Source organism: Phalangium opilio, unplaced genomic scaffold (assembly GCF_054372755.1).
Source record: "Phalangium opilio isolate 3A_F unplaced genomic scaffold, DU_Popi_V2 ptg000017l_1, whole genome shotgun sequence".
NCBI lineage: Eukaryota > Metazoa > Arthropoda > Arachnida > Opiliones > Phalangiidae > Phalangium > Phalangium opilio.
Window position 1 is genome coordinate 2388905 of NW_028324151.1, and position 22480 is coordinate 2411384.

Genomic DNA, 22480 nt, shown 5'->3' on the forward strand with positions numbered 1-22480 from the left:
ATTCTACCGTAGCAAAAACAACGTTTCTTTTCAGCAACTGCTTTTCTGTTTTTTATTTAATTAACTGATTTAATTAAGCGTTCTTTAAATTGTGAGAAGTGGAGTAGCGGAAAACTTGTCAGGGATTTGAAATCAGAGACTTTTAAGGAAACCATGACGAGTGTTGTACTGGAAATGTTTTAAAGCCACGCCCTGTTATTAACCATCTCTAACTCGACATTTCGCATTTTATCTTACAGGTCTCAGCGGAGACGAATTTTGGTTCTCAAAGAACGGTGATGGTCCGGCTCGTTACAACATCATTCATTTCAAACAAGTTTCGCCCGGTCAGTATCGATGGGTCCGAGTGGGTGAATACAGCGACGGTCATCTTTCGCTCAACATGTCTGACGTGCAGTTTCGATTGGAGGACCCGCAAATGCCCGAATCGGTTTGTAGTTCGCCTTGTGAACCTGGACAAGCCAAGAAACTAGTTCAAGGAGAAAACTGCTGTTGGCATTGCTTCAGTTGTCAACGATACCAGTATTTGTACTCTGAAACTCAATGCATGGAATGTCCTTTGGGTAAATTTCAGATAGGGAAGCGATGGTGGATGGTGAAAGATCTAATTTCATCCGGGTTGTAGGTTATTTACCGGACGAGTTTCACCGGCATTGCGAACCCATTCCGGAAGTTTATATGAGACCGGACAGTCCATGGTCAGTGGGGGCCATGACCTTCGCGACGACGGGTGTATTTTTGACATCTTTCGTTATATTCGTCTTTATCAAATTTAACGATACTCCCGTGGTGAGAGCGTCCGGTCGGGAACTCAGTTACGTCCTGTTGGGTGGCATCTTACTCTGTTATTGCACGACGTACCTCCTGGTTCAAAAACCGACCGACTTAGTGTGCGGAGCTCAAAAGGTCTCTTTGGGGTTATGCTTTGCCGTCGTTTACAGCGCGCTTTTAACTAAAACCAATAGGATCGCCCGGATTTTCAAGGTAGCACCATTCTTAGTTTAGTATTTACTAACCCGCTTAAATCTATTCCGATCCTTTTTTAATTTTAAAGTCTGGCAAGAAAACGTCACGTCGTCCTAGCTTCATCAGTCCCAAATCGCAGCTTTTCATCTGCGGTGTCCTGGTGGGCGTCCAATTGTCAGTCATTGCCGTATGGCTCGTTTTTACCCCTCCCCGCGCCATTCACCACCATCCAATTCGTGAAGAGAACCAGGTGGTCTGCGCTGGTTCTATCAATGGCAGCTACATGGTAGCCTTCGGTTACCCTATCATTCTCATCGTTGTGTGCACCATTTACGCCATCCTGACGCGAAAGGTCAATTGCCACTCGCCCCTCTAACCAGTCCGAGTTCTAAGGACGGTATCTTTTTTTTTCCTTCTTATTTTCAGATACCAGAGGCTTTCAACGAATCTAAGTACATTGGATTCACCATGTACACGACGTGCATAATCTGGTTAGCTTTCGTCCCTATTTATTTTACCACCGTTCACCATATTGAGCTGAACTTGACGACCATGTCGGTGACGGTCAGCTTGAGTGCCACTGTCACTCTAGCGTGCCTATTCACACCCAAGCTTCACATCATTCTTCTGCACCCGGAGAAGAACGTTCGCCAGTCGCTCATGCCGCAAGCTGTCAAACACGGGACCAATACCAGTACCATCAAGAATACTATGACATCCACAACCACTTCCTCCGTCAGGGTTGAATCCTCGACGCAGTCTGATAGTGAGTACTGGCATATTGTACATTCCTTTAACATTTGTGAAGTTCTAATTCTTTACTAATATCTTTAATCTTTCTTTCCTCTCTCTCTTTCCCCTCTCTCTCTCTGTCTCTCTCTCTGGAATTTTCGTGGGGTTAATTAAAGAATTAGAAATGAATGAGAAAAGGCAGTACTTATCGGTGAGCAACGCTATAGCCACCACTGGTAGTAGTAATAATATCAAAAAAGTGACTAGTTCAACTCAAACCGACTGGAATGACAATGTCACTTCCAACGTCGTTGTGGCCGCCAACTCTTCCCAGGCGATTGATAATCGCGAGACTAATCAACAAAATGGCGGGAAAGACGTCGTTCAGTTGTGACTATAAATTAAAATTTAACATTTAACATTTAGTGGGGAAAATCCGTTTAAGAGATTATAGGGCGTACTGTATTTAAAAAAAAATGGCTCTCTGACACGAGAGTTTGGTGATGATGTCAATAAACTCCCTTCGAAATTCGATTTTCGGGGGACATTTTGTTGGGATGTAAAAGAGAAATACCAAAAGTTTAAACATAACGTTATCACGGAGTGCTCAAATAACAAAAAGATTTTAATAAATTGTTTCTTCTTCGTTTTCCCCTTCTCGTTTCTTTATTAACTTCTTACTAATCATGCAGTTAAATTGGCGTTTATTTATGAAGAGACGTGGCCTACATCAAGTTTATCTTCCACTGGGCATGCGTGAATTTCACGTGACATTGCCCAATCACTACTCTAGGAAATAGTAATGCTACTTGAAAATATAGGTCCCAATTAAGACATCGTCAGATTGAGATTTCTAACGTGAAAATATATGAACTTAGCAAAGAATTATCATTTATTTATAACAAATATTTCTACTGTAAGAGTTAATTATTCTAGTTTTCAAAAATCCTTTTATATGGTTCCTTTAATATGTAAAAGTTTCATTGATCTTAGAACCCGGGCCACTTTTCCTTTTCCCTTAAAATTTCTAAAGCGCTCGGAGACTTGAATATAAACAGAAAGGGTTTCTTTCACCCTTCAAAAAAAAATGCTAATTTATTCTTGTCCAATATCGTCGTCGAAGTCTTGGCAAACTTTAGCAGAAATGAATACTCGCTTGCTTTACAAAAACTGTTTACCAAACAAAAAAATACATATTTTTTTTCTCTTTTCCCTTCTTGAACCATTTCCCATCTGGATTGTATAGGCCTCTTATTTTAACTTTCAAAATAGTATAAGTTTTAGAATTTTAAAATTCTCAAGAAACCAAGTCTTAGGGTGAGAGCTAAGCGCTTGCAGCTACCGTCCATTAAAAAACGCAACTGGTAAAATTGCACAAAGGAGGCGAAAACTTAGCTGAGTCAGTGTTTAAAAGAAGATATCAAGAAGTGATATCTAGTTTATTAGGGAGAAGGTATAAATTCGGGTGCACATTTCCAGCTCTTTATCTCCAGTCCAAAAGTATAGTAGGTCCGGAGTTAATCCCCGTCGCATCTAAATTACAACCAGCATCTTATTGGTTCTTGAAAAAACCCACGTCAGTGCGACGTGAATGACGAAAATTACAGTCATATTTTCCGACTGAGGAGAGGCGAAATAGCCCGGCCTCCTTTTACGTCCGTCCCCCCCTTGTATTTTGAAAGGGGGACTGGGACTATGGCGCGTGAATACTTAGGCATCTTATACCTTCTCCCTAATAAACTAGATATTACTTCTTGAAGATATCTTGGCTAAAATATAAGTAGTAATGCTTTTAGGTATAAAGGAATTAGGTTCTTTTTGGGTTAGAATAAAATTTGTTCTATCAAAACCCTCTTGATAGAACCAAGGCTTAAAAAGTGTCGATAAGAATGAGGTTATGGACTTCCAGGACTTGACTGAAGGTCCAGATATTGATTTTTATTTTCATTTTTAATTAAAACTTATTACAACAAATAATTAACCCAATTTTATATATTTATTTATTTATTCATCTCTTTTTATACAAGCAAGGTTCTAACGATATTTCTTGGGACATTTTCTTGTGTCTTCTTTTTCCGAGTTTGAATTCAAACAAACTAAACATCTTGTTAGTCAAATCCTATAGAATAATTTAAAAAAAAAATTAAGAAATTATAACATTGAAAAGGCTGAAAATCAATAAATAAATCAGGTAAGGTACCTTTTTCACTAGTTTAAATCCCATATTACGTAATATTTTTACAAAATCATCTGGATCCTTCATCCTGCTTTGAATCTCAGCTATTTTTAAAACTCCCCTTTTGAAAAATTTGGGATTATTCAATAATTGTATGAAGGGTATTATATTAATTTTTCAAGTTAATTAGTAATTAACTAATTACCCTAATTTTAATATTCGTCTGGCTTCAAGTAAGTAATCTTTTATATTTGTTCCCATCAATGATAGACAAAATATTGCAATATCAACTGACTTATTTTCTAAAGGAACCTTAAAGTATATTTATATTTATATTTCTATTTAATTTTAATATTAATATTATAATTAAGGGCCTAAATTAGTTTTAATTACTTTTGATACGTCACATTTTGTGACAAATTCGTTTAAAGGTTGTAAATCAAATGAGTGAACCTTCCTTTTATGAAATATTTGCGCAATTTTAGCTTCCCCACAACCTAAATCGGCAATTACCAAATTTTTGGGCCTGCAATTTTAGTTTAATTATGTTAGATATTTATAATAATTATTTTATGGGGTTTTCTATCATACATTTTTTGCAAATCTTGAATAATTAAATCAACAGGGTTCATTGGCCATTTGGCAACCTGAGTTTTGTAACCATCGTGATACTGTCGAAACTCATCTGGGTTTTCATCAAAGTATTTCAAGGCATCTTTGCCAGTGTTAGTATACAGTTTTTCATTTAGGAATCTAAAATGTGACCCTTTCAAACGATCACTGGCCTTTTGACCAGAAAATAAAGATCTTGATTTAAGTTTTGAAACTGGAGATTGATTTTTTGTTGCCTTAATTGCCGGGGATTTGCCATCTTCAGTGGGTATGGAATTTGGCAATTTGTTTATAACCTGTTTCTTAGGTTGGGCTTTAATGTTGGTAGAATTGAATTGTACTGGTTTGACAATTGTTTCATTGACAAGCGTTTTAATCAAATTAGGTTTAGATTTAGTAACGTAATTAGGTTTCTTCGTAATTGGTTTTAATTGCGGGTTTTTAAATAGGGATTTTAAAACATTGCAGTTTAATTCAGGTTTAAATATTGGTTTAGTTATATTCAGTTTAGAATCAGAAACATTTTTCACAGACTTTTTACTTTTCTTTCCCATATTCTTTTGCAATTAAATTCACGCGAGTTTATTAATATTTTAAACTTATAATTTATAAGTATATTTAACCAGATGTAGAGAAGAAACGGCGGGAACACTCACAACACGTGTTACTTGAAAAATTAAAATGTCTAAGGCCCTAAGCAGCCACTGGAGCAGACGATATTATATTATTATTATTTTTTTCCTTTCTTTTTATTGACTTTTTCACTGAAACTGCATCAAAAAACTAATTATTTTTGTGTATTTTTTGCATAAGTTTGTCGTTACAGCGTTTTTCTAGAATCGTCCGAAAATTTAATGCAAAAAACGTAAATTTAATTCTTGTAGCTGAACTGAACTGCAAAACCATACCGGTACCGAAAACTGTCACAAGTCCACGTGGTTAAACAAACTTCAGTTGCTTATCTTGTCAAAAATTGTACCGATACACGAAAGTTGTGCTATTGTGATGCAATTTTTCTGATGAAATATAACTTAAAGGCGTTCTCTTTAGTAATTTCTATGAGTTTCTTTCGCCTTATTAATAAAAAACATCTACTGTTACCATTCAGACATTTCTTTTCATTCTAAACTAAAAATAGGCCTCAGTCAGAGTCAGCTGAAAGTGTAAGCCATTGACCCTGTATTAATTTTTTTAAACATTGAGTTATCAGGCAAAGAGGCCTACTACGACGTAGTTCGAGATCATGTTTTACGGTTTATTTGAGGAAACTCCGGAAACCGAGTCTAGTAGTCTCAACATCAGGCCCTTTCAATCAACAACTGTCAACTCAAGTTACATGGAAGGCTACCTTAAATTACCAACGGCACCTCGTCAACGATGCGGTCTCTGTGGACTTGACAACCAGGGAGCTACTTGCTATTTAAATTCTTTAATACAAACCCTTAATTTCACACCAGAGTTCAGAGGTAACGCTCAATAGACTAATGGCACCCCATGTTATTTCCCCATAGAGCTTAATACAGTCGAAGGCAGAGGACTGCCATTACTCTATATTATTTATATAGGGTAATGGCAGCCCTCTGCCTTCGACTGTATTAAGCTCTATGGGGAAATAACATGGGGTGCCATTAGTCTATATTATCTAAGGAGTTAGACATAATAATATTTACTCTATTATTATAGAGTTATTATTAAAAATACCTCAAAATGAATTGGAGGTACCTAAGGTTAGGGTCATTCCTATACAGCTACAAAAATTGTTCGCTAGATTATTATTAGCCGATAAAGAAGCGATTGAAACTACGGAATTAACGAATAGTTTTGGGTGGACGGGTGTTGAGGTACATCTAAATTAATTAACGTCAAATTCTGTAGCTGCAATAATAAAAATGGTGGTTCAATATTGAGTAGGAACTGCAACAACACGATGTTCAGGAACTGAACCGTATTTTATTTAGCGCGATTGAAAAATCATTAGAAGGAACATCGGGAGAAAATATAATTCGTCGTCTTTATTGCGGGACTATCACTAACCAAATTCGTTGTTTAGAATGTTCATTTCTTAGTGAAAGAATGGTTGGTTTTAATTAATAATTTCAATTAGGGCTCAATTGCGGTGTTAATTAAGTTATTAATTATTAACGTAGGAAGATTTTCAAGACTTAACAATCATTGTATCGGGCTTAAAAAGCCTTGAAAATAGTCTCTTCTCTCATTATTCAACCCAGGAAATAATGTGTGACAAAAACCAATATTTTTGTAGCATTTGCGATAAAAAAGTTGACGCTGAAAAACGAACAAAACTTTGTACCCTTCCTCAAATTTTAACCTTTTCTCTTATGAGATTTAGTTATGATTTTGAGAAACGTGAACGATACAAAGTAATTAAAAACACTCAATCGTAGTTAATTTAATCTTAAGTAAGATTAAATTTAACCGAACATGGTTTAATCTTCAGGAAACGGAACATTTTAGTTTTCCGTTAGAATTGAATATGGAAGATTATAGCATAAATGTATCGGAGTCAAACAAAGACAAATACATTTACGAACTATTTTCTGTTGTAATTCATAGGTACATATAACATTAACATTAACAGTCATGTTTTTTTTTTTAACTGACTTTGTTAATGTTACCTACACGTATTTTAGTGGTAGTGGTTACGGAGGACATTATCACGCGTACATTAAAGATATTGATGGTTTGGGTAATTGGACGGCTCCATTTGAAACTGAGCTCGTTGTTGAAACCAAAGTAGAACAACAAGTTCCCGAAAATATAGACAAATCAAATATTCTTCAGTTGCTTATTCATGTCCTTAAGATGCAAACTGATTACAGTCTATCGATACCTAATTTGTGTTTGGTAGGTGGGGGCGGGTTCTTTGGACTCGCTAATTACGCTACGGAATAATTTTAATTAATTGCTATCACTTAATTTGTAGGAGTTAGTTAAATTAGTCGGGTCTTCGTGGAAAACAATGTATAAGAAAAGTCACGGTTCTATTCATAAGGTATTAGCAGGTTTAACATTATCTTCTTTATAGGTAACATAACGTTATACCTTAAAAGAACCGAACGGCCTTTTTCTAAATTAAATATAAAAGGAATTAAATATTAAAAAGAAATAAATGATCTCTTATTACAATATGATAATTAGTACATTTAATTAGTCTTAAAATAAAAAAAATCAAGAACTACTGCGCCATTGCTATAGTGGCGTCTGCTAAATCGAACCACTTACGCGCGTGACCGAGTGGGCCGTTAGAATTCAACCAATCCCTTTAGGGGTGGCTATCAGACGTCACCAAAGCAAAAATAAAAAAAAATCAAGGACTACCGCGCCGCCATTGCTTTGGTGACGTCTGATAGCCATCCCTAAAGGGATTGGTTGAATTCTAACGGCCCACTCGGTCACGCGCGTAACTGGTTCGATTTAGCAGACGCCACTAAAGCAATGGCGGCGCATTAGTCCTTGATTTTTTATTTTAAGAATAATTAAATGCTTATTATTTTGTAATAAGATTGTCATTTATTTAATTTTTTAATATTTAATTCCTTTTATATTTAGAAAAAGTCCGTTCTTTTAAGGTATAATGTTATGTTACCTGAACATTACCTTCTTTAAATTGTTTCTGACGAATACAACGTTAGATAAACTCGATTTTTCAGTTTCTCCGGAAACACAGTGACATTTTCTTTGTAAATGACGCGAGTCAAATGGTTTCCTTGAAAGAATATAAACCTATTGAAGAAATTTCTAATCCAACACCGTTAAATTCTGAAAATACTACAATATCACCCGAGGAAATGTAAAAAAAAAAAAAATAAAAAAAAAACCCCCAATCTTCAATTTCAATTAAATATAATTAATTTTTAATCAAAGATGGTTTGATTTTAATGACGTAAATATCAAACCAATCGCCTTGAAAGACATCAAAAAACAATTCTCTGGAAATGAAAGTGCCTATATGCTATTTTACCGACAAAAATGTTTACAGCGACCTTCTGATGGTAAGTAATTGTAATTAACGCCTAATTAATTAATAAATTTTTATCTTTAGCTAAAGGTAATCCTTTTTACGGAGTTCCTGAACATTTAGTCGAACTTGTAGAACGAGAAAATGAACAAGCTCAGTTAGATAGGTATTAGAAATTGTTGCGGGATTAATTAATTAACTTGGTTAATTATTTGGGTTACTTTTAAATTAATTTTAATTTATAGAAAAACGTACGAAGATAATCAGAATAATATCAATGTTAGCTTATTATTTGGCGATCATCACGAATTTAATGGGGGCGTTTTGAAACCCATTCCCGATACAATAAAAAATGTAGTTGTTCCTATTGATCAACGAAAAACCCTACAGGATTTAAGAGATCAAATATTTCTCGTAATTAGTTATTTTAATTAATTTATTTAATTATCGGGAATATTTTAATTGAAATTTCCATAAATGTTTTAGCTCGCTCCTGACTTGTGTTTATCTCCTGATTTTAAATTGCATTTTGCCAAAGAATTGCCGGCCGGGTTGCACTTATTTAAAGAATTTCAGAAAGGTTGCTTAAATTTCTTCCAATTAAGTTAACTGTAATTAATTTTTTAATTTAATTAATATTATTTCAGATCTGAATGACCAAAGTCTAAAGGATTTAAAAATCCTAAATAATGATTATTTATTTGTTTCTTACGGCGATCAGGTATTAGTCTAAAAAAAAAACGAGGGGTACTGCGCCACCCGCCATTGCTTTAGTGCAGGCGTCTGCTAAATCGAACCTCTTACGTGCGTGATCGAGTTAGCTGTGAGAATTCAACCAAGGTTCGGGATAGCAGACGCCATTGCTTTAGTGCAGGCGTCTGCTAAGTCGAACCTCTTACGCGCGTGATCGAGTTGGCTGTGAGAATTCAACCAATTCCTTTAGGAAGCCACCCGCCATTGCTTTAGTGCAGGCGTCTGCTAAGTCGAACCTCTTACGCGCGTGATCGAGTTGGCTGTGAGAATTCAACCAAGGTTCAGGATAGCGGACGCCACTATGACGCGGTACTCCTTGTTTTTAAGACTAATTAAATGCTAATTAAAGTATCTTTTAATTGAAAAAAAAAATAGCTAGCCGATGTTCCAGTGGGGGAGGAGTGCGTTCCTACCATAATCAATATTAGTTTCCTGACGGAAAATCAAGAACATGTGATAACAAAAATCTTTCCTCGCAATATCACAGTTGGTGAAATAAAAATTGCACTTTCTACCGAAACTCCGTTAAATCTTCCGATGACTTTGAAAATAGAGGGGAAAGATTGTGGTAAGCGTTGTTTGTTTGTTTGTTTTGTAAATGTGTTTGTAAATATATCAAATGATTTAATTATAAACACAAACAGCTAAAACGGAAATGGAGGATGAGAAGAAACTTAGCGATTACAAAATATTAGACGGAGATAATTTAATAGCTCACGATTCAAATATCGATAAAAACGCCATTATTTTGAAAATTTATAATAAGTTTAGTCTTCCCAAATCAATGAATGATAGTTCCTGCGCCTCAACTGAGATGATTGTTTCAAAGAATGTGGTACGATCGACGCGCGGGCGTCATTCAAATCTGTTTTTAACTTTTTATTATTATTATTATTATTATTATTATTATTATTATTATTATTATTATTATTATTATTATTATTAATTAGAAATAAAAAGATTTTATAATTTTACTAATTAATTCTTCCGCAGAGAATTGAAAGTTTAAAAGTGGATGTATTATTGAAGTTTAACTTAGACGTCGAAAATCTTCCTGGATGTCGACTTAGAAAGTTTTCAAGTCAAGGTTTTTCAAATAGAACGCCGCGTAAGTAACACTGAAAAGCTTCTATGCCTAATTCCAGATTAACTTTAATCATCTAAGCATTTAAAATAATAAATAACGTTTGTAAAGTAATCTAAGCATTTAAAATAATAAATAACGTTTGTAAATAGTATACGAAGAAGATATTATCGACAATGTTCTACTGAAAGACGAAAAAGAGCTTGTATTTGAAGACGGAGAACCTCCTAAAGCTGACGAAATAACTTTATATTTCGATATTAACGCTGAAAAAAATGAAGCTCCGCAATATAATATGAATTTTTCAAAAGCATTTACGATACGAGAATGCATTCAACAAATGATTTCTACCATTGGACTTGACGGTAACGCGAATTTTAACAATTGGCCTTATTCCTGATCAACGCCACCGAGGCGTAGCGGCGACTTTTGGAACTATAATAATACGGTAGCCAATCAGAGGTGGCGCTGGAGTCGATGGACTCTGATGGAGATCTGTTATTTTCTCTGTTTTGATTATTACCGCTTCAACTTCAAAAAACATGTTTTAAATACTTATTATTAACCTAATAATCTCCAAATAGACCAAAATCGAATGAAAACTTACTCCGAAAGTCTTATTTCATAATATTAGACACAATAAGAAAGGTAAAATCAACTTTTAATACTTTTGAAACCATATCGCTTGTTAAGCCTTGGCTATTCACATGATTCAAAATAGAGAAAGTAACAGATCTCCATCACTGAGTCCATCGACTCCAGCGCCACCTGTAATTGGCTACCGTATTATTATAGTTCCAAAAGTCGCCGCTACGCCTCGGTGGCGTTGATCAGGAATAATTCCAATTAAAATCGACGTTACGATCTTATCATCTTAATTAAAATTGATGTTATAACAGTTTTAATCATATTTTATTTCACTGCAGAAAACAAAGACTTTAGTTTTTGTAAGTTTAATATGTGGCTTGATGAATTTGAGGCGATAAAAGATACGAAATTATCATTGGACGAGGCCGAACTTAAGAACGGTGACGTAGTTAAACTGCGTGAGAAATCATCAAAGCCCGTAAATAATACATTAACATTGCATCTACGATTGTATCCAACACCCGAGAAGTTGCAGTCTGTCGTTTTTAAAATTGAGCAAGATGTAATTAGAGAAGAACAAGCTAAAGCCATTCAACGTAACTAATTATTATTTTAATTAATTTGGAATCTTGGAAGTTAATTAATTAATTAATATATATATTTTTTATGTCATTCATTCAGATGCGACAAACGAAATTTTAGCCGGTGTTAACGAAGGTTACGTACCTTTAGGTACAATTGAAATCCCGGATGACGCGACATTATGTCAATTAAAGGCCCAAATAACAATGTTACCAATCATATCAAAACTTCCAATTGAAAATTATCGATATTTGAGGCTACGTCATACGGAAAAGGAAATAATGACGTCACTTATCAGAAATCATAGTCAGACATTGAAGTATATAATCAAATTCCGTCGCAAATTGAAATTGTTGACGCAACAAAATTAAATTTACTTCTATAGGCAACTTAAAATCAATACCCAAAACGTTCTCGGTGTTCAGGTGTTAACATCGGCTGAAGGATTAAAGTAATTTCAATTAAATTAGTAATAAATAGGGGTTGTGGGTACCCGAACGGGTAATCCACGGGTATATGGGGGCGGGTACCCGAACGGGTAATCCACGTACGGGTATGGGGGCGGGGTACCCGAACGGGTAATCCACGTACGGGTATAGGGACGGGGTACCAGAACGGGTAATCCACGTACGGGTATAGGGACGGGGTACCAGAACGGGTAATCCACGTACGGGTATGGGGGCGGGGTATCAGAACGGGTAATCCACGTACGGGTATGGGGGCGGGGTACCCGAACGGGTAATCCACGGGTATGGGGGCGGGTACCCGAACGGGTAATTCACGGGTATCGGGGGCGGGTACCCGAACGGTTAATCCACGGGTATGGGGCCGGGTACTCGAACGGTTAATCCACGGGTATGGGGCCGGGTACCCGAACGTGTAATCCACGGGTATGGGGGCGGGGTACCCGAACGGGTAATTCACGGGTATATGGGGGCGGGTACCCGAACGAGTAATCCACGTACGGGTATAGGGACGGGGTTCCCGAACGGGTAATCCACGTACGGGTATGGGGACGGGGTACCCGAACGGGTAATCCACGGGTATGGGGGCGGGGTACCGGAACGGGTAATCCACGTACGGGTATGGGGGCGGGGTACCCGAACGGGTAATCCACGGGTATCGGGTACCCGCACACCCCTAGACTTATAAAGTTTTTTGATTAAATCGTATGGGGCGCTTTTTCTTCATTAGAACAAATGAACTATTGTTAAGTGTGGCGCAACGTATCCCAGACACGCAAATGTACTTACCAGCGTGTGATTTAGTATGGGATGGAGAGAAAAATTTCTATCTAAAATCATTGCAAACTTGCTTATCTGAAGGATTAGGAATTCCGGTTGCTAAACTTTTAATGGCTAAACATAATCCCAAAAAGTTTGAATGGGCAATCATCTCCGATTTCGTTAACGCCGTAAGGAGCTGTTTGTGATCACTGATTAGTGTTAGTTAGACTTTTTAATTGTTGGATTTTTAATTAGAAAAAGTCTAATAAGAAGAAAGGGAAAATCAATCTCCGTCAGGCGCCATTTAATTTGAAAGATTGTGATTTTATCGGTGTCAAACATAAGGATTATGATCGTGATTTTGAAGATTTTAGTTGCGAGGAAGATAAACAAGGAAAGTTATTGAAAGCCATGGAAAATTTAGAAATTAAAGAGACCCAGTATGTTTCGTTTTGGTTTTTCTTTTTAATGGGAATTCAATTCAGGACTCGAGCTTCTAATTTTTATAATTTGTTTTGAAGTCGAGAGGAAGAACCAACTGTGGTGGAAAATCGAATTCGCGGTGGATCCTTGAATAGTCCCGCAAAGAAACCACCAAAGTGCCCAGAAGTTGGAATTAAAATTCACGTTGATGATTTTACGTAATTTACTAAATTTCTAAACTTCTGAATAAAAAATCAACAAGAAAGAATGAACCAATCTTTTTTTTTTTAATTTATGCATAGTGTTTAACAAATTAGACTTTTTTAAACATATATTTGTCAAATTTTACAAATTTTTAATAAAAAAATTAAAACTATTGCGTATTTTTAAGTTTCAATTTCGAATATCCCGCTTTTTTGTAGTTTCAGGACTGATTCATAGGTGTCGCGCCATAGTGGTGGGTTATGGTCCACGCTCCGGCAAAGTTTGTTCAGAAAACATGATTGAACTTACCGGTTATTAAAGTTGATTTAAAAATCTGGTTGGTTTGATTGGTAGCGCTGAACGCGTGCGGTATTCCCGCTTTATTTGGCGGTATTTCTCTCGTGTGGTTGGCTAGGCCACTAGTGTATTATTGTAACGGTTTTAAGTAGTACTTTTGGTAAATTAGCCGGGAGTGTGGCGCACTCCTGTAAGCCAAGCTACTGGGCGGCAAAGTTTGAGGGAATACGACACATGTCGGCGATCCTACCCTATAGGTGCCGACTGCCCCGTGTCCGCCGGAGGTGACTTGACCCCCACACCCCGTCCGTCACCTCCCAAGTAAACCTCATTTCCTTCCCCTGCTTACACTCCTACTGAAACCTGAATAATCACATCCTTGCCGCGGTCCATAGACCCTATCGCATTGAAACCTCCAAAAAAAAAAAAAAAACTTTTGGTAAATTTACTGCAGTTTAATTTTAATTATTTAGATTTTGTTAGTTGAAGTCGCGTACATTCAATGAAAATAAGTGATTTTAAGTTGTAAATCATGGGAAATGAACTCGTCAAATAGTGATATACATTGGATTAAGTAAGTTGAATTTATGATTTAATTCATTCGTTAAGCCTTGGTTGGATGACTGTAATAAATCAAGGAAGTTGAATAATAGTTAATACCAAATACGCTGATTAATACATAACAGTAATTAGAAAAACCAGGGAATTTCATATTGGTTAGGGAATAGTCTTACTAGTATAAACTAAAAAGTTCATAGCCACTTCACTCAAAACATTCTGACTTTCTACAAAGTGGAAATTAAAATTTGTCATGGAAAATGACTTTTAGAAGTTCAGGAAAAAATAAAGCGTGGAAAGGGGCGTAATAAATAGGAAATTAGAAACATAGGTGACCTTTGCAAGATCAGTACTGCAGAAACGTCTATTACTCGCGTTTTGCAGCAGGTGCAGCTGGCCTACTAAATTTATATTGAACACAATAATAAAACTAACTGCGTTAAATCGTTTTCCATATGAAAAATACTGGCGCACTAAATACGTTAGTGTATAGCTTAGTCTATGAAATATATGTTTGTCTTTGGGCCACATTTCTGCCGGCCTCCCTCCCTCTTGGTTGTCTTTCCTTTTATTGCCACCATCAACGTGAGGTAGCGCTGGCGTCGATTTTATCAGAGCGACCCATTCACAATCCAGGCCACGCAACTTGGGATGCGGGGGTGGTTGAAAGAGGGGGAGGGGGAGAGGGAGAGAGGCAGGCATGCCAAGGCCTTGGTGATTTCATTCACTTCCTTGTCTCCTTCCACGGATCGATTTTAGGCTAGAGAAACGCCGGAGCATACCACCCTCATTCACAACTCCCGGGTCATCTTGTCCTTACACTGTATCTCGGCAACCCTTTCTCCTATATCTTGCCCGCTGCCTTTGGCAACGCTTTATCGGCCCCCACCTTTAAATTCACGTTGCCAGCTACCTTTAATAACAACCTTGTTTGGACAACCGTCATTTGCCTGTCCTTTTGCCGTAGTAACGCCTTGAAATGTCTATTTTGGTCTAATTTTAATTTGGGTATCGTAGATTTAATAGTGAACGTGATTCCAGAGTTGCATCTGTTGCAAAATTATTGTGCGCATCACGTGATCGGTTTAATCATAACAAGATGCAAACATTTAAAATTCATTTTTGCAACTTCCAAATTCGACGTGTTACGCGGCAAAATATGCGCTAACATTCACTTATTTCAACCTTTTGAAATTCCCTGTTTATTTTTGTAAATAATTCAGGTTTTGCAATGAAAACCTCTCTTTTTTAAGCAATTGCAAAACAAAATAGGTGTAGTGATTGGCGCATTTTATCTTTTTGCATTCATAAACTTAACTAAGGGATGGAGTGTGTAATAGGAGGTTTCTCTAGACTCCATTACTCCGGTGTAGCTATGGAGCAGTTAGGGGAACCCAAAAGCGGAAGTTGAGAATCGGTCGCTTCCGAATCTGGGTCAAAAGGTCACGTGACGTCAATCTCGTACGCGCGTCGGATTCGGCGATGCTAAAAATAGCTCCTTCGCTTCTCTGAATGGGTTTTGATTCGACCCCCGCATACGCCTGGAGCTGGGGAGGCTAAAACCCCCTTTGACCCAGCATCCCCTTCCCTCCCCTCGCCTTACCTCTCGTGACCCGTATTCCAGAGTTCGGATAAACGCGCTAAATTTTGGAAGGCAAACTGATCTAATACCTATTATTATTATTATCATAAAAAAGAAGTAAGAAATCAGCTGCATCTTTGTAGTTTGCATCTGCAATGCTGCTATAGTGCATTTAAAACTAGGCCCCTTTGTATTATTCAATGTGCAAATTACGTTTTTAGCCTGCAGGTACACAATATTTTGGGCCTAATTTGATTAGAAATAGGCCTGAAACTCTGCATATGAGTATACTTTCCCTCAATATGAATGCGTGGATATAGTTATTAAGAATTGCACGCTTTAATTAAAGATATATTGCGCGTTTCTATTTACGTTGCACGATCTTTTGATTCAATTAAATATCTTTCGGAAATTCCATATGCTGTAAAAATTATAGTTATTTAGCAGCTTGGAGTCGTCAAATTCACGTATAGAAAACCGTCGCTTAGGCAACCAATCGTATTTGGTTAATATCTCCAAATACGCAGATTCCCAGCTCAATAATTTCACACGATTTATGTGTGTTATGGAAAATAATGCATAATCAAAGCTATCTCCGCGTCAAAACTTAGCCATGGAAGAAATGAAATATGAAAAACATCGCATTTTTCCTTTCGTTTTAATAGTGCATGGTTCTTGCGGTCAATGAATGAATGAAGTAGTTTATAAAATTACAAAAAAAGCGATGCACCAAGTATAATTAGGCCTTTAAAATGTTTATTTACTCTTTCAACTCATACTTAAAAATGGGTACGAAAACATGACCTCTCTCTGTCCCCCCAAATAGCGGTGCATGCACGTTCTATTTTCGCTGGTCCTCTTCCATACTCCTCTAATTTTTTTTCCTTTTTCTTCATCTATGAGCACTATACTCTACCTACCCCTTTGCCCTCTGCCGTGGTGGCGTCTCTCCTCTCTCTCTCTCTCTTCAGGCTCGTTGTGTTTTGTTCCGGGCGACGCCCGCGCACCCAATGCGTTCTAAAAATAGTTCTCGCCCTTTCAACATATCCACCCAGGATCCCGATTTAGAAAGCTATTGATAGCGGCGAAGCAGCCGACGATTCAAACCGCCTGGGCGCGTGCCCACCCCCGCCACACCATCGCCTAAAATCGATCAATCGTACGGAAAGGCGCGCGCAATCTCCAACATTCTCGTTCAAAGTTTTTGGATTTTCCCGCGCTTTTTCTTTTCATTTATTTATTCCTCTTCCTCCTCCTGGAAATGGCGCAATTTTCGAATTATAATATCGGTGATACCTTTTAATGGCAAAACGTCATAACTAATTACATTCCAAGTTAATTGGTCTTAACCTAACCTTACCCTATGGTATCAGAGACCAAGTTGAACTATCGTGAAATTATTTCCTTCTATAGTTTGCATCGCAGTGTTGCCAGCCCATTATGTAGAGAGAAACGCTAGCAGTTAATTCAGTTTGAATCGGTACTTGACTTACTTCTCTAGCAGCAACAGTGAAAACTATATTTATGGTTTAGCTAGAAATAATTATTGGTTAACGCCACTTCAAAGCTATTAAGCAATAATTAGTTAACAAGATGACTGCAACGAAAACAATTAATTAAAAAAAACTCCGTTAAATTTATTGTTTATCTATTGGATAAAGCGGCGATTGTTATGGGTCTATCCCTGGGTCAACGTCATATCCGGTTTTCCTTAATACGTCGCTCGCTATAGAGGATAGTGGAGGAATACTCGGGGATATCTTAGCTGCCATGCCTCTTCTTCCGCTTCTCACGTAAACAGTCTTTCCCAAATACCAAAGGTCGGGTTCCCGCTCGCCCCATCCCCATCCCCATCCCCTCATCCCCAAAACCTCCTCAATGCACTTCAGCTTCCCGGAGCGGAGGAAGAAAAGGTCTTACTCCATCCATGGACTTTGTAATTTCAAAGAGGACCTGTATGTAAAAGGTTCGTTTTGCCAAACGAGGAACGCGTCTTTAGCTTTAAACAGAGAGTTATGAAATTAAATTTAAAATGAAAGTTGATATGCTAGACTCCTAATCTTAATTTCCTTGCTGGTTCATACCGTTTCATTATTATATATTTTTGCACGTTGACAAAGAGCGCCCTTTCTTAGTTTTCTCATCCCCTATAGGACCCGTAAGGTCCACGCCCCATCCGTATCTTTGAACCACCCCCGCTTTGGCGTCATCTCAGCTCCTATATCCCAGACCATGCCATAACAGTGTTCCTTGGGGTTCAAAACTTGGAACACGCCCATTTATATCTTGAACTTAATTCTTGCAAATTTCTTCAGTTAGGCTTAAATTATTCCCAATTAACTGTAATCTATATTTATCTCGTTTCGTGTATTATTTGTATTTATTTTGCCATCTACTGTATATCTCTAAGGAGAGAGGGAGGGATTAGTAGGGACGTATCTAATGACGTCACTGAAATGTTTGTTTTACATTCTCCGTGGCTATGCGTGAAGATTGGCTATAGCTTTGCGTAATTATTACGCAATGTTTGCGCTATCCTAAAATAATTTTTTAGTTCGTAAATTAGAGTTATAAATTCTTTTAGTTCAGTAAAATTGGTTAGTTTTTAGGCTAGGAATGTTAAATTATCGCGTGGAACAATGCGATGTTGCTCTAATATTGAAGTTGTTATTTATCTTAAAGAAGTTATTTAAGTACTCCATACTTCCGGTTCATCATTTTGATAAGGATAAAACGTTTGACAATAATTGTTTTGCAAAGTTCATCAATAAGTTATTTACTTCTAATAACTCGTGATAGGTTAAATTGAAATAGATATAGCCACTGCTAAAATCAAAAGTAGAAAAGGTGTAATAAACCCACGAATTTCATGGAAATACATGGAAAGATTCGTGCATTAAATTTTGAGCCTCCTTCGAAACTGTGCAGGTTATGTTCCTTCCGCACATACATGGAGTATTTAAAAAAGGAGTGGCAATATGGATCCTCTATCATGAACTCTAGCCCCTGCGCGCCTACCTTTAAACAGTGCCTTTTTCCTCTCTGACACTGCTCCGTTGTCTAATCCCCTAAATTCATGGCAACAGATTCTAAATAAACGAAGTGTGATGTGCATGTGATAGATTTGGTTAGAGTTTAGAGTGAGAAACAACTTTGAAACCATGCATTGAGGGTTGGTTGTTCAACTCCGTTGTTAATTCCTCTATCCTCTTTTCTCTCGGCAAGCGACTGGAGCAATAGAGATACTAAGCTGATTGTGGAACGAAGGCGCTTCGCTTGTTACCTTGGAAACCAGATGAAACCTTATGACGTCAACACAAGCCCCAGTTGCAAACAGGACCCCAATTTCCCGTTGTACCCATCTTTTTCTCCTCTCATTCTTGGCTTGTTAAAAGATATCTCTCTCTCCTGCTAACCACACCCTCACTCACCTCGTAGCTACCAAAATATATTTAAAATAATTGTAAGCGCCCTTCTTATATAGAGTCCTAGCATATCGCACTTTTAATTCATAAATAACGAAAGTATCATCCATAAGTTGGAACTCATCTTGCATGCATCTGTTTCAATTTGAAAATAGATCATTTTATTGGTGCCATTCATCAAGGCAATAGGTTTAGTTTAAAGGGAATATGACCCATATGCATATGTGCATCCATGTTTTACGGATGGCCCCTTAAATTTATGTAATAAACTTAAAGACAATGATTGCTATTTTAATTAAGGGGTCATCCCTAAACCACTCTAATGGGTATAACTCGTTTAGGGGGTGTCCTTGATGGCAAAATTGCGATAGAGGTTAATTTTTCGACTCAAAATTCATGGCATATAGAACCAACCCACTGTATTTCGGTTTAACCTTTTTGGATCACCCTGTATTTGACTTTCTGTCGTGTGTTTTTTCCTTTCCTGAAGAACTACAGGGTTTTATTAAAATCTACCCCCTTCTAAAGGTTGGGCTATGTTATAGGTAAAGGCCAAACGTGACGTATGTAATCCTAGATTCCGAGTTGACGTAACTCGTCATTGATAGGGAACTCGAGTTGCCCTAAGCGCGATTGAAGGACACAGAATAGTTCGGAATGTCTCCTTCGCCAGCCCCTAAAGGTAAAAGAGCTACCTATATAGCATACGCCTATTCAATAATAAAATGAGAAGTAAATTTAGCTCCAATACACCACTTCGACATTCTGTTGTGCGCATGCCCGATGCCCCGCGCTCGAAGCGCCTCAAGGGGAAAGACTGGTAACTGCTCTTTGTTACCCTACTAGCAAAAGCGCAACCCCACGCGGTTTTTTTCCCTGCCCATCTTAATAAGTACTAGTTCTCAGTAGCCCGCTGTGGCGCCCTAGGTAATATCAAAGTGGTGTATCTCTTTACTTACTCTAAAAGGCAATTAGTTCGAAAATAGCGTTTTCGGAAAATTTTACGAAGAACAAAGTGGGATGCCAGATTTTGAGCGCGGGAGTTAAGTAATTTTAACCTTTATAGAATTTTCCCTTTTTAGGTTTTCAGGCAAAAATCTGAAAATGTTATATAACAAAATCTAAAAATATATATAAAATTTTTCATCACTTTTTAAGACAAAAGAGGCACCGCTTTTAAGTCTACGCATATGTGAATAGTCTATGAAAATACCGTGACCCTTGACCTTAATAAGTACAATTACTTAATTATACTCTAAATTTTTACCGCGATACCATTCAAAATTACGTTTGTATGCTCGAATGCCTTGCTTTAGTCAAAGGTGCAGCTGGTTAAAGTGATTGGTCATTCGGAAAACCCCCAAAATATATCCGAAGAAAACTGTTAAAAAATCAAGATGTTGGCCAAAATATCTATTTTAAATTTGAAATTTTTATAAAAAAAACCAATTCTAGAAATATATTATTAGAGATATAGACTATTGCATTAGTTTCTTACTGAGAAACCAAACACAGACGGCTCTCTTAGGTAATTTCCTTCTCGCTAAGAATCAACACTAGGCGTAGCCCGATTTCACTACACGCGGCGGGAGGCTAGCCGACTCGCGCGGCCTCTAGCGGTGATTCTTGACTCGAGGGAAATACCCCAAGAAGGCGGAAAGGTTAGCTTTTCAGTTGGAATTAATGAATTGGTCTATTAAATAGACTTTTTTTTAAGAATTTGATTCGGAAAGAAATTAGTCTAATTATATCTATTTATTTTAACCCGAGTTATCACGTGGGTATTTATTTTGTCGTCACGGAGTGGCGCTCTTGTCTGAATTTTGTGGATTATTAACATTCGGATTACGTTTAGTACGCAGTTTTTTTATACCGACGTGCATGGCATGCATTAGTTAGATTAGCGGTTCCTTTGACGGATGCTTAAGCTTGATTAGATTTTAGGGTTGCGATTTCAAAATGGTTGTGGGTCGAAGTGAGTAAACATTCAATTTGTTTTTACAATTTTTTTTTACATTTGAAAACAACGATATTGGAAAATTATTCGCTAATAAACCAATCACGATTAGCGAGGCAAATAAATCACGCTTATATTGCAATTTTTTTCCATCCAAACATTCAATAGATGAAGATAAAATGAAATATTTTTATTGATAATTTTTCGATGATCTAGGTTGTTTACCCACTTTTATTCTACAATCCAAGACTTCCTTTCCCGCGCGAGTTCTTCTTTTCCCGCCAAATTCGTGGGATCGATGAATGAGGTACCTAGAATAGTGACGTAGTCGCTAGCGGCTCTTATTATTGGTTGTTCCCGCGATTTTCCCGGGCTTGAATGGGCATCTAGAGTCTAGACAAGATCCGAATAACGCGTTTCCGTACGTTTTTACCCAAGAAAATTATATTAAAATATATTATTAAGGTTAAATTAAAGTGACATTTAATTAAATGATACACGACATGATAAGTGAGTGAACGTGAAAAACATATTTACCCGCAAAATCACTTAGTTCAGGGATAATAAGGGTATTTTCACGTGTTCTGAACCGATTTGTATCTTCTAGTACTGGATCTCTGGCTTCTGAATTTCTCATGTCCAGAACTTCTCCTCTCCTAGCTCCCACGGGTTACATTTCGGGTCCTGGGTATCTAGGACCTTTTCGTTCTGATTGGTCTCTTTTTTGAGGCCCGGGATTTTGGGCCCCGGGAATGTTTTGGGGCTCCAGTACGAAGCGCCCCTTTTCCATCGCGCCCAAAATAAGAAATAACAAATATATATAGAAGTTGTTTACTTACTCAACGTAACTACTTCCTACATGATTCAAATATATCGGTAATTGTGAAATGCCGATACTTATTCGATTGTTTCTGTTTTATGAATATTGAATAGGATACAATGAACAGTAGTTTAATCATAAAGATCTTGAAATTATCATGGAATTGCTTGCCTAAATATGCTAAGCTGGGAGAGTGATTTCTTTGTAAATTTAAATTTAATTTCGGCAGTTGTTAGAGTCTCTGCTATTAGATACTCAAATTCAATGCCCGCAAAATCTATTGATAATCATTTTGACTCCTTGGGAACTTTCAAATTTCCCGTGGAAAAACCCTTGGGTACCCACCACCAAGTTGCCAACCAAAAGGAGAGATTCAGTTATGGGGAAAATCTAACTTTTAATTTCAAGGCATCGCTAGGTTTGTATAGGCTTTCTCCTCTTAGGGCTCCGTATGGAGTTGCCTCTTGGCGCCAGGGATAATACCCCAATGGCAGCCTTGCCCTTACGTATTGGTTT

The 22480-nt window shown here is 37.3% G+C and overlaps 3 protein-coding genes and 1 long non-coding RNA gene across 5 annotated transcripts in view; 2 read left to right on the forward strand and 2 right to left on the reverse strand.

Annotated features, from left to right (window-relative positions):
- Positions 1-2347, forward strand: part of LOC149702420 (metabotropic glutamate receptor 2-like) — a 67043-nt gene extending 64696 nt beyond the window's left edge. The window contains exons 6-10 of the mRNA XM_089867116.1: positions 240-563; positions 626-984; positions 1055-1318; positions 1393-1732; positions 1875-2347. Of these exons, the coding sequence (XP_089723242.1) occupies positions 240-563; positions 626-984; positions 1055-1318; positions 1393-1732; positions 1875-2092 (1505 nt within the window). The 3' untranslated portion in view covers positions 2093-2347. The remainder of the gene's footprint in view (positions 1-239; positions 564-625; positions 985-1054; positions 1319-1392; positions 1733-1874) is intronic.
- A 1337-nt stretch (positions 2348-3684) lies between these two features.
- LOC149702422 (uncharacterized) lies at positions 3685-5178 on the reverse strand. Its single transcript, XM_089866241.1, has 5 exons — positions 4466-5178; positions 4268-4400; positions 4080-4186; positions 3899-3995; positions 3685-3817 (listed from the first exon to the last, which is right to left on the reverse strand). Exons 1-5 carry the CDS (start codon positions 5038-5040, stop codon positions 3707-3709), a joined length of 1023 nt encoding a protein of 340 aa, XP_089722367.1. The 5' UTR covers positions 5041-5178; the 3' UTR covers positions 3685-3706.
- Positions 5179-5354: 176 nt separating this feature from the next.
- LOC149702423 (ubiquitin carboxyl-terminal hydrolase 40-like) lies at positions 5355-13497 on the forward strand. Of its 2 annotated transcripts, none has more exons than XM_089866213.1 (23): positions 5355-5952; positions 6170-6327; positions 6398-6562; positions 6634-6867; positions 6945-7060; positions 7138-7351; positions 7431-7499; positions 8140-8297; positions 8372-8499; positions 8550-8631; positions 8711-8879; positions 8952-9045; positions 9113-9186; positions 9594-9786; positions 9863-10053; positions 10212-10326; positions 10455-10667; positions 11229-11486; positions 11572-11791; positions 11858-11923; positions 12667-12886; positions 12954-13138; positions 13220-13497. In XM_089866213.1, the coding sequence occupies exons 1-23, from the start codon at positions 5730-5732 to the stop codon at positions 13341-13343; spliced, it is 3669 nt and encodes a 1222-aa protein (XP_089722339.1). In that variant the 5' UTR covers positions 5355-5729; the 3' UTR covers positions 13344-13497. The 2 variants fall into 2 exon arrangements, with proteins under 2 accessions (XP_089722339.1, XP_089722340.1); XM_089866214.1 differs by having other exon boundaries at positions 5383-5952; positions 8158-8297.
- Positions 13498-16498: 3001 nt separating this feature from the next.
- LOC149702424 (uncharacterized) lies at positions 16499-18496 on the reverse strand. The gene is made up of 2 exons (XR_016381733.1): positions 17123-18496; positions 16499-17058 (listed from the first exon to the last, which is right to left on the reverse strand). It is a non-coding gene; the product is annotated as an uncharacterized LOC149702424 (long non-coding RNA).
- Between the last annotated feature and the right edge of the window lie 3984 nt (positions 18497-22480).